The sequence below is a fragment of the Indicator indicator genome, chromosome 12 (genome assembly GCF_027791375.1).
Source record: "Indicator indicator isolate 239-I01 chromosome 12, UM_Iind_1.1, whole genome shotgun sequence".
Taxonomy (NCBI): domain Eukaryota; kingdom Metazoa; phylum Chordata; class Aves; order Piciformes; family Indicatoridae; genus Indicator; species Indicator indicator.
In genome coordinates, this window is record NC_072021.1 from 792,687 (window position 1) to 804,847 (window position 12,161).

Below are 12,161 nucleotides of genomic sequence, written 5' to 3' on the forward strand. Positions count from 1 at the left end.
TCACAATTCTTTGTCACTGTCATTGCTTTTCAAGATGAATTCCTCCCATTCTTTTGCTGCAAGTAGACTTTCAGTACAGAGAGTGACACTGTCCCTCAGATGTTCTCCATGTCTGAAGTGGCAGTGTGGTTTTGAATGTGAAGTAAGAAAGTAAGTAACCAAAGAGTCGCTTTGGCATTTCACTTGCATGCATTTGCAGCCACTTAGACTTCTGGGAGATGAGAGAAACATTTCCTTCTGAAAACCTATCTGCTGAATTGACCATGGGAGTTACTAGCTGTGTATTCTCTTTTCTCACCTTCTGTATTTTGATCTTGATAATCCACCTTCGGCAGAGTGTTATAAGAATGCAGTCCTTTCCAGAGTGTGTTATGTGGATTCTGAAATTGTTGAACTCCTATATCCTTTTGGAAAAAAAAAAACATTAAAAGAAATAAATCTGTTTTCCATTTTGCATATGTGAAGCTTGGTTCAGCATAAATGACAACAATTTAGTAACTGGGAAAAAATCTAATAATAGACTTCTCATTGGTGACATTCAACTGAATATTCAATACTTGAAAGAGAAAAATAATACTTGTGTTCAAGTAGGTAACATTCCAAAAAAAGCTGAACAGTCATGAACAAAGTTTTTATGCTAGTTAACATATCTTTTGCTATCCAGCTTTTTCTTCAGCTTCATTGCCTGGATTGACTTTGCTGTCAGTGATAACTTCTGTTATTTCCTCAGCTCCTCTACTAATCCTATCTTTACTATTCCTTTTCAATAACAGTAGTTTTTTTAACCACTTCTTCTTCAGCTTTCTTCCCTTCTGGTGTCTGTGTTACTTCTTTCCCCATTTATTAACTGTGCTCTGAAGACTTCTCTCTAAAACAATTTTTGGCCCTTTCCCTCAGTGTCAGTTTTAACCTTCTGAATACATCCTCTCACGCCCATCTCCTTTGTCTATGTCTGTACATTACACGATGTGATCACAGAAGAAGCGGAATCTTCAAGGAGAAGAAACTCAGGTCTGTCTCTTCTACTGCTTTTCTCTGTGCTTTGGTTTGGTTTTGGGTTTTTCTTTTTTTTGCATTTTACTTTCCCTGTAGATTTTATTACAGCTCACCTCACATACTTTTCACTCTCTCCCCCCCCTCAATATATTTAAATATTCATAGAATCATAGAATGGTCTGGGTTGGAAGGGACCTCCAAAGGTCATCCAGTCCAACCCCCTACTGACACCATAAGAATTTCTGAAGCTAATGTAATGTTTATTACCCAGAAACTATATACTCTACCAAAAAAAAAAAAAAAAAAAGTGTCAAAATCTAATTCCTGGTGTGTGCTATACCTTGAGCCTTTGAACTGATCAGATTTCTCTCTTATCAGTCCTTTATTTCCCATCTCCTTTAAATGTACTTAGCCTTTAGGATTCCAACTAGCACCTGAAAACAATCTAGAATTTCTTTTGTCTTTGCATTTGAAAAACTGCTACCAAAAAAAAAAAAAAAGAAAACTGATCCATCAAACTGATCCATCTAGTTATTTTTCACCCTGAGAAGGGTATTATTTGAGAGCTGAATAATTTAAGTTAAATCTCATGCCCTGGAATTTCAAACTTAGCTTAACTGAATCAAACCTGTTTTGACTAGAAATAGAGTTGTTAGTGATCAAAAGCTATTCCCTCATGCCAGAGAGTGTAAAACATAAGGTCATGAAAACAAGAAAGATTGAGAAGTCAAAAAAAGTGAAGGAGCTCTAACATAGTGGTGCTGTTCATGAGTTTTCTTTAATATTAGGTGTGGTTTCATCTTTCACATCAAATTTTCTTCTGCCATTTTGTTGAATTTTCCATGTATTTTATATTACTGGCAGAGAACTAATGTCCAGCAAGGCATCCTAGCTCTTAAAATGCAGTAGCTGTTCACACTTCCTTGCTTGTTCGGTTGTGGTATGGCAGAACAACGAATTCTCCCACATGAGTTAATTAAATTCACCTCTAAAATTTAAATGTTGTAGTTATTGTGTCAGAGCTTTAATTTATTTCCTCTGCCTCTGGTATTATCCCAGCAAATTAGAGAAGCTACTTGGATGCTGGGTAGTTTTTAAAATCAGAAGCAGTTTTTGATTGCATTAACTGGTCCATTAAACTTAGGTGGTATTTAGTTAAAGATTTTTGTCTTTTCTCTGCTGTGACTTGCTCCTCCAGAACTCATTTTTTGCCTTTAGTACTATTCTTCTCCTAATCAGAGATTATCTTGGAAGAATCTTAGAGATGTTACTTGCTGTGGATTTCATTTTAAACAAATCTCAAGATAGAAATCACTTAAATTACAGGAGAGAAAAGCTGAGTATTGATAGAGAACATGACTGGCAGTGAGAACTGAATTTCATTTGCTGTAAATTACCCCTATTAGAAATGAATAAAATGTGCTATAGAGAGACTGAGCTTGCACACTTGTGCTTTCTATTCATTCCCAGTTCCTGTGCAGTGATCCTGAATCTCCTCCATTACAAAAATTAAATTATAGGGCTGAGTGACCCATTCCCTGTCTGTTTATAACAAAAGAAAAGGAAAGATGAGGACCTTTTCATCCCAAAACTTTCCTCTGAAGTTGTTGACTGAATTGAAATATTGAATCAGCCCATCAGATTCTTGGAGCTGGAAGAAATCAAACCTTAAAATTTTATCTAGTATCTCAGAAAAACACATATTCTCATCACCTATGTTTCTTGGACATACTTGAGAAGGCAAAACCTGTGTATTATTAATTTTTTTTTGGCTTTTCAGTTCAGATGCACTTTTGTAAAATGCCGTTTAGCACACCAACAGTGGTAAGTAAATGTATTGGGCACTGATAAATTCAACTGGCTACAACAGAAATGGAACAGCACCATCAGCAGTGTAGTTGCAAAAATTATTATTACTGCCCTTCACCTCAGGAGCAATTAGTTTATTTCATGCATTGAATCATAGAATGGTTTGAGTTGGAAGGAACATTAGAGATCATCTAGTTCCAATCTCCCTGCCCTGGGCAGGGACACCTCACACTAGACCAGGTTGCTCAAAGCCTCACCCAGCTTGGTCTTAGGGCTGAGGCATCCACAACTTCTCTGGACAACCTGTGCCAGTGTCTCCCCACCCTCATATCAAAGAACTTCCTAATGTCTAGTCTAAATCTACCCTGCTCTAGTCTAAAGTCATTGCCCCATAGTAACATATTTGCAAATGTTTTACCTCATATTTTCAAATGTTTTACCTTACTTTGAGCAGCTGTGCACACAGACAAGGGTGGTGTTTCAAAGGTGTGCCTTTAGAGGGAGATGTGTTCCAATTGTTTTAGGATTTGCTTTAAAAAGTTTTAATTAGGAAATTCTTTTTAAAGTCATTTGACTTTAAATATACTCATATACTCATCTGAATGAAAGGATTAGCTGCTAACTTTAGGTGTTATTAGACCAAGAGGTTTGAAAGCTAAAGATCTGAATATGTGAATATTTTATTGAAAGAAAAATATTGCCATTCTATTCCCAGAAAACCATATCTATTGATTTAACTGAAAACTCCTCTGTGAATGTCTTCACAGCTTATGACAGCAGAACCTTTGCAGACACTCTCATAGGACTTTTCAATTTAAAAAAAATTAAAATTAAAATGTCATTACTATTTCAAGCACAAAAGCAAATTCAGAAAACTAGCAAGCAATAATATTTTAATATAAATTTTATTATCTGAGAGCAATACATCTTGATAGTGTTCTTAATGACTGAACTTTGTTTTCTATTGGTGAAGGAGGAGCTTTGTGATGCACAGTTTTCACTTTTTTTTTTTTTCTTAAAATCATCTTTGGGATATTAATATTGCTTCATAGGGTTTAACCATTGTGAAAACTCTAAGGTGAACTCTGCCTGTTCACCTCCTTAAATATTTAGTACGAGCAATAGCAGTAAGCTCCTGTCTGCCAAAGAAACTTAGATATAAAGCAGACATCTTTTCCTCATCAGTAAGATGGTTCAGACCAACCAGTTACTGCTACGCCAAAATTTTCTTGCTATTGCAAGTAATCCTTACTCTGGTCTTCAAACACTGAGATACAGAAAATATTCTCCAGCCTTGCAAAATTAATCTAGGTCTAGCTGTGAACTGACACCACAATTCAGCAGCAGAACTATGGAAAGGCTGATCCATAAAGGCAGTCAGTGGGCATGTAGCAGAAGCAGTGCTGGCTAATTACTTGTAGGCTGATTCCAGGAAGAGAAGGGATGGAGGAGTGATGCCCAGTCCATTGCTGCTTTCTAAGGAGGTGGATGGAAGTTAGAAGACAGATTAGTAAGCACAGCTCCATTTCTAAAGAGCTGTGAAAGGCAGGGGAATAGAGATTTCAGTTCTGCAACATCTGGAGCAAAACTCATGTTAAAAGCACACAAAAGCTAGATTAGAGTTTTTCCCAACATTGAGAATTAAATTCAAATACACAAGGACTTTGTTAAATGTTTTTTTTCCCCCTATGTTTATAATTTTCATGGAAAATGGTGTTTCATTGTAATAACATGATTGCTGGAGGTGAAGCCTCTACAGCTAAGAAACTGTTAATGATAGGCGACCAAACTGGAAGAGGTTGGAGCTGCAGACAGTGGAGGACCAAATTCTGCCTTTGCCAGAAGGGTCTGGCAAATAAACTATTGGAGAAAGCAAAGGCAGTGAAAGACAAGGAGCATAGTTATTTGGATTTGTTCTTGTCTTGCAGAATCATGAGAGGTTTGTCAAGCCTTCCAAGATATACTGTGATATACTTACCCTTTATGAACAGAGCATGACACACCTCTATTTTTGAGTTACTTTTGTAGTCAGTATTCAGTGACACTCTTTCCTTTAAGGACCAGAATGGTGCTTTGCTTTGTTTCCATCTTCCTTACATTGAAGAGAAATTTCTGGATGGAATTTGTAATATTTTAGCACAAATAATTGTGCATTTCTTAAGGGTTCTGTGGTAATTTGATAGATGTGTTTAAAATCTGAGTGCTTAGACCGTGACTGAGACATTTAAAGAGTCTAAATCTGTATTTGGTCAACAAAACCCCAAAGAGATAGCTAAAGTCCAAGTTCAGTCTAAAGGTCCTTAGCGTGCTAATAGATCTGTCATGTTGGATGACTGGCAGGCTCTTTGTCCTTATTTTGAATTCTGGTTAGAATTAAACCCAGAAACAAAAGGTCTCAAAATCCAACCCCTCAAAATAGCCATCTGTACTAAGCCATGTAATCTGCTGAAGGAAAAAATAGTAAAAATATCAGATTGCATGATTAAAAATGAGAGCATCATTGTGCAGCATTACATACATGCTTTTGATCAGTCAAGGTTTGCTAGGTGAATTCTCCTGATTCTTGCATGCAGGTGCATGCACCACTGCTGTTTTGTATGTTCCCCGGTTAAATATTTGCCCATATTTCTGGTGGTTCAGATGCTAGTGAGGATGTGTTGCATTCTTAAGATGCCTGAAGAATCTCTATTAATAGCTGTTTGCTTTTCTGGAAACAGAAGCATAGTGTCTGTTTTGAAGCAGCTACATCAGAATGTGAACTATTCTGTGGTTATGCTGTGGAGTGTACCAACAGTGGGATGTCTGAGGAGCTTGCACACTTGGCAAGCAGGGTGTTGGACAGCTTAACAATACTGTGCTCAGGCTTTCATGAAGCAATGCAGACCTCATAGCATGGCTGATCAGAATGGATTTGTATGAGTACAGACTCTGAGGCTTCACTGCCTCTCAGATAGTATCTTTTTTCTCTTGCTACTGTGTACAGATACAGGGGATGTGTGCCAGAATTCTGTGGAGAGGCAAACCAGGATGTTTTAGCTAATATTTGTCTTATTGCTTCTTTCTTTTTTTTCATTTTTTTTCCATGTGTGCACTCAGTATTTTTCAAAGACCATTAAAATATATGTACACCTATGTATGAGGCAGCAAAGGCAAACATCACAGAGTTAAGTACAAACATCACTTTGGAAAGGAATCTACATACCATTAGGGGGAAAAAAAAAAGTGGTCATACCCAAATTACTACTTTAATAAACATGCAAAATGCATCTCCCCAGCTTGCTTCAAAAGACCTTTACCAACTGCATTGATCTATCCCTTGTGATGAAGACCTGAGCTGACCCTGTCATTTTATGAACTCATGATTCTAGAGCCTCTTTAACTTTCTAGCTTAGCTCACCACACCATTTTATTCAATCCTTTTGCTGAGCAGTGCCATGTACTCTGCAAATAATCCATAGTACCATTGTTAACGTGGTTCAAGCATTGTGATAAAAATTGGTTTAACTGGTGAGAAATGTCCCCTGGGTTTACAGTCTTTGTTTAGTGTGTCAAGCTTGAAGCCAAGAAGACAAAAACCCCAACAAAATCATCAAGCAATAGCCAAATAGAAAACAGGAATGCAAAGGCATGCTCCCCCACGAGGGAGCTGGCTAATTGGAATTGTCTTCATTCTAGCCTTCCCTTTTAAGGACAGGAACTTCTATTTCATTCAAACAGGAATATAAACATACCTTAACTTTTTTTTTCCCCCCCCCTGACATTTTTGTAACTGTGAGCCATATTCATTGCATTCAGACTGTGAAGTGGATCACAGACTTCTTGGAAAGGCCTTGCTTGCTGCAACAAGATTTGTTTTTACGTAGTTGCCACACATCAGACATAGAAGCCCTGGAGCAAAATCCTGCAAGCATTTCTATCACACATCTTTTGCTACCTGTAGCAGTCAGTTACATGTTTCACACCACAGACAGCCAGATTGACAAAAATTAGGGCTAATTTCTTAAAGGTAAAATTCCTATTGAATGGCTCTGGAAATAGAATACAGTATTCCTTTGAGTGCAAGAGCTTTAACTGGCAAGTTTTGATGTTCAAAGTAAATATGGTTTCAATTTTACTTTTAGGAGATAATCTTCTCTCCTTTGCTTGTTTTGATATAAGAATATTGTTTCAGGGACTTTTTTTTTTTAATAAAATTGATTTTCCTATTTCCTCATAAATAGCATCTCAGTAAAATGTCTAGTAGAACATTTGGCTACCATTTTTGCAAGTACTTAACAAAAGTTAGGGTCCTATGTTTATATATGTTTGAGCTTTAAAATAAAATGTTACTTAATAATTTGTACTACTTTGAAAAATCAGAACCAGTTTTCAATAAAGCCCTTCAGTACTGAAGCTAATTTGTCCACTCTACATAAACACAGTTGTGAGCCTTATTGCTGCTTTGAAGTATTTGCAAATATGAAAAATAGAAGCACATAACATATTCTGCCATTATCCTCTCTTATGTCTAAACAAGAGTTCCAGGTCTCTCTTGTAATAAGATGCAAATCCTGCAACTTCTTTGCTTCAAAACAAGGAAACCTGGGTTTATTTTAGGCCCCCAGCCAGAGCTGATGCAAATCTCTTTCTTCTAGACCTCAGCTGAAAGTACTGTCCTGAACCAACATGTTGTACTGTGCCCTGCAGAGCTGAAAATCATTGTAGGAGAGGCAGTTCAAGAGAGAACCAGAATCTAACCAAGATTGGGGCAGTCAGTTGTGAGAGAAGGAAGAAACCCTGGGCAGGAAGACTATAAAGCCCATCACCTCCCATTTTTAACCTTAAGGCTACAGGGCCAAGCTTCCCTATTCTTGGCCCAGGGAATCCAGCAGGTTTTCAGCAATCATTCAATGCTGCCATCAGGATCTCTGGCTAGGGAGATAACTGCTGTCCTACTGCAGAGCTGTTATTCTGTTTGGACAAGTATGAAGGTGGTCGTGTTCTCTTTCAAGGGATTTGGCATTCCCTGCTCATGGTACTTCTTGAGGCATGGTGGGTGAAGCCTGCCAGGTTGCTCTGGCCTTGTATCCATCAGAACAACAAAGCTCATTCTGTTAAGGCATTTCCAAAAAAAAATATAAACACTCAAGACCGTTTTAGGTCAATTTTAGTTCTTGTTGAGTCTGATCTTCTATGAGCCTCTCTCTTAGAATTCTGTACTGTTCATTTGATCTTCTAAACCCTTGTCAGGTTGCTAGATACCTACTAGATATATTGGTAAGAACAGACCATTACACAAGCAGGGAAATGTGTCTGGCTGAACTATTTTATGAGAGCAATGTCAGCTGTGATGGTGGAAGAAGGTTTTTGAGAGAGGAGCTTTCAGCATTTCAGTTTCTCTATCCCTAGAGCTCATCTCTGTATTTCCTCAGTATGTTTCAATATATCTGTATTCAGATTAAACATAGAGTTATTTTTCTCTAATATACAGAAATGTCTCCTTCATGAAAACATTTCCTTTTTCTTTTTCTTTTTTTTTTTTTGTTGTTGTTGTTTCTTTAATCCAAATAGTTTAATTCTGAAAGCCTTTAGTTCTTAAATTGAGATAATTACATCACAAGATGCAGTATTTGCTTTCCGCTTGGTGAACCAAGGTTAATTGGAGTGATGTAGAAAAATATTAACTAATGTGATGATCCTGAAGAAGCCATGGAAATAGAAATTGAGAGAGATTTTTAGGAAGGACTATGGTGGCTATTGTCATTTTCTATTATTCAGATTGATTTACTGGTTTCCAGCATTTTAAAGACATGTAGACTCTAGAGCTCTTTTGATTTGGGCACCCAATAACTGGAGGAACCCAAAGCTTACTACTTCTTATCAAGATCCTGAACCTGTTCTGAGCTCTTTGAAGAGATCCATAGCTACTGTGAAGATCTTTGTTGAGAAATTAGTGTTGTTTTATTTGTTTATTGGAGAGTTGTTCAGCTGATACCACTTAGTTCTGCTGAACTGAAGTGAGATCTTTCTCAACACCATCTTCTGTTATTTCTCATACTAATTCAAATAGGTCTTCACAACAGAACTGAAACCTTAGTTTAGAAAGTAGAATCCACTGTGCTGACCTTTCTTATAAAAATCTAAAAGATTTACTGTAGAGATTTATAATCAATGCCACAGCCCCTCAATCACACTTTTAAAAGTCCATAATATAATTGAATTTTATGCTTGTTAATGCTATATTATTCCTTTGTATAAATCCATCTGGAAGTCTTTTTCCTTGTTAAGTGTGGAGCAAGAACAAATGAAAGTCAGACAAGTTTCATATTCCTTATTTTGAGAGTGTCTTTATTGATAGACTCATGGTTGAAAGCCATCCAGATATATGGATGGATGGACTTCTAGGCATTTTTAGCAAGGAGTTATTGTCTATACTATTTGCATATGAAATAACTTGGAAATACCATTGTTCTCTCTGAGCTCAAAACCTAGGGTACTTGAGAGACTCTTCCTTCTGTTTTGCATCATGTTCAATCAGTGGCATTGCTATCAAATTACCTTCTACTTTAGAAAGCAATGAGGCAGTAAAGGACAGTGTTGTATTTGTAGCTTTTAAATAGGGGATTGTAATGTAAAAATAAAACTGCAAGAACAGGAAGCTTGAAAAGCACACACTACTCTTTTGCTCTTTTGCTCTTTCCGCTGTTTTCCCGGCAATATCCGCACCCATATAGATAATATAGGCCAGGCTGCTTGCAGCAGAATGCAAAAGTCCTGGTTTGTAAACGGTGTTTATGGAGCAGGAAAGGTCAGGGAATAGGAGAAATTAAAAGACCCTCTTTAGTATCCACTGATTTCTAAAACTGTAACCCAACAACTTGCCATATCTGTTTCCCATTGATTTGCCTAACAATTCCACTAGGAGCAGAACAGCCTTGAACCCACACAGGATGGGGTGGCAGATCCTGTCCAAGTGTGGCAGATCCTGTCCAAGAGTAGCACACCATTTATGCTCTCTGCAGGGGCATATTTTCCTTTCTTACACTTCTACCTTTCCCCAGTAGGATTTCTCTTTTAAGCATAACTATACATACCTACAAAATGCTATTTCCTTAAAACATAACAACTCTTCCCTCTTCGTTCTGTGTACTGTAAAGTAGATACTAATTTTGTGAGCAACCCTCAATCAAAATACAAACAATTCTAATAAAGCATGCTATTTTGGTTCGTAGCTTGGAGGGGTTTGCTCCATATTCATGGAATTGTTTTAATTGAATTTAATAACATTTTGGCTTACAGCAAGAAAAAGAAACAGAGTCTGTTTAAAAGTTAATGCCTTTCTAATTAAGGTTAATTTTATTTGACTTAAAATTCTTTTACATTAATTACAAAACTTGGATTTCAGAGTGCAGTATTTATGGGCTGCCAAACTATTTGATAGCAATCCAATGTATTTCCATTTCTTTGTGGCAGAGGAGTGCCCTGAGCCATTTACAACCTTTGGTATGCATTCAGGATGTTTGCTGGCATCAGTTAGCTGGATTTCTGTGCATTAACTGGGATCTGAGTATTGCTGTTAGTGTCTTTTGTTCATCATTTTTTGACTCTGAGACAAGATACAGTAATGTTGTTAGTAAACATTTTTAACCTGTAGAAGCTATGAAAATGCATTAAACCCATGAAGATTTAAAGTAATTACTGAAAACCATTCTGACTCATTCAATTTTGATTCCTGAACTGCAGATTGTGTGTGCACTGCATAAAGCTCACAGCACAAGCAAATATTTCACTTTTATTTTTGTGTCATCTTGTTCAAGGAAACTGTAAACTAACTTTGTCTGACACCTGCCTTGCTCTCTTCTCTGTTGAGTGTGTTAATGATTCTGGGAGTGCACAAAACACCCATGGGTTCCCTCCAGTAAGTCTTCAATAAGAGTGAACAAATGTAAATGCTAGCATGCAGTGAATATGCCTCTGGACGTAGAGTACCATACTTGGTTGTTGACCAAACTCATCTAATTAATTAATTCACTGTTTTTTGTTACTTTTTCCTTTGTAATGCATGATTTATGTTGCTTTTGTTATTATCATTATTTCTGCATTTTATCTCTCCCCTTCTTTCTTTTTTTTTTTTTTTTACATATTGCTTTCATTTGTTTATAGAAGAAAAGAAAGCAGATCCAGAGAATGGGGATACAGGTAGGGTGAATTATTCAAAATATTTTCATGTTGTTGCCCTTAAGTTCTTTTATGTATTGTGTGTAAGCAAATATGTACCTTCGAGTTGGATCAGTGCTCTCAGGATTGTGACACAGACACTAGGAAATAATAACAAAGAAAGGGCTGCTCCAGATGTATTTCCTTTGCTTTTTTAAGGGAGTCAGATCAGGGTGAGAAATGGCAAGAGACCAGAATCAGCTAGGAAGGCTCTCACACACCTTAAGACTTCTGTTATGTCCTCTCAACTGCAGGCACAGTGTGCTCACCTGCACACTGCCTTTTCCTTTTCTATTTTCTGTAGAAGTTTCTGACTTCCAAAATCTCAGTGTGTCTTACTTTCCCCCCATGTCTGAGCTGCCTTTCGTCCCTCTTGTCCATGCCTAACCAAAACTGTCCATCCTACTGTTTTAAGAGAAACTCCACTCTCATTCCACACCCCATTTCCAATTTGCTGTCTGTGCTCCACAATCCCCATTGTACAGCAAGCTCCTCACCATCACCATCATCCATAGTAGTTAAGACAGTCAATAATTCCCACTGGGGAAGGTAATGAAAGAAAGAGTGAGAGAACACAGAGACCAGAGTTGAAGGTTGGGTTTTTTTTTTTGTTTGTTTGTTTGTTTGTTTGTTTTTAATAGGTAGGTTTTCCTTAGGCCAAGATGGGTGATAAAGACATCATCCCTTTTGTCTTTGGTGTGGACCACAGACTACCATCTCAAGAGTCTTACCTTAGATATTAATCAACATTTGACCTGAAGAGCACGTAAACAGTCTGTAGCTCTAGGCTGAATTGAATGATTGCTTAGCATCTTGTAAAAATGTGCTTCTATGAGCAGATGAGGTCAGGAAGAGTTAGGTACTAACCACACCTCTGATTACAGTTCCTTAAAATATTTAGCATGAAACAACTAGTTTTCAGTTATGAGGAGAGCTTTAATGGTGAAGCAGCTGAATCTTATCTTACTTCAAGTTAAAGCATGGAAAATAATGGTTTCCACTGGAAGCTGGAGCAGTGCCTGCCCTGAGTCCTGCTGTAGGAATTATATATCCAGCACCCAGAACATGGTAGGAATTTTGTGGATGTCACCTCAGTAGGGCTTATCCCTAGGTTCTGTTTTAATAAAAGAATGAAACAGAAATCCTTCTTCTGCTATGTT

At 37.3% G+C, this 12,161-nt stretch overlaps 1 protein-coding gene across 37 annotated transcripts in view; it reads left to right on the forward strand.

Moving 5' to 3' along the window:
* RIMS2 (regulating synaptic membrane exocytosis 2) overlaps positions 1-12,161 on the forward strand; it is a 387,973-nt gene that overhangs the window by 301,319 nt on the left and 74,493 nt on the right. For 9 of the 37 annotated variants that reach the window (XM_054385548.1, XM_054385553.1, XM_054385543.1 and 6 more), the window contains one exon: positions 979-1,011. The exons of 23 other annotated variants lie outside the window; for them this stretch is intronic. In XM_054385548.1, coding sequence (XP_054241523.1) covers positions 979-1,011 — 33 coding nt within the window. Of the gene's footprint in view, positions 1-969; positions 1,012-10,947; positions 10,984-12,161 lie in introns of all 37 variants that reach the window. 5 more of the 37 variants (XM_054385542.1, XM_054385541.1, XM_054385547.1 and 2 more) reach the window with 3 other exon arrangements.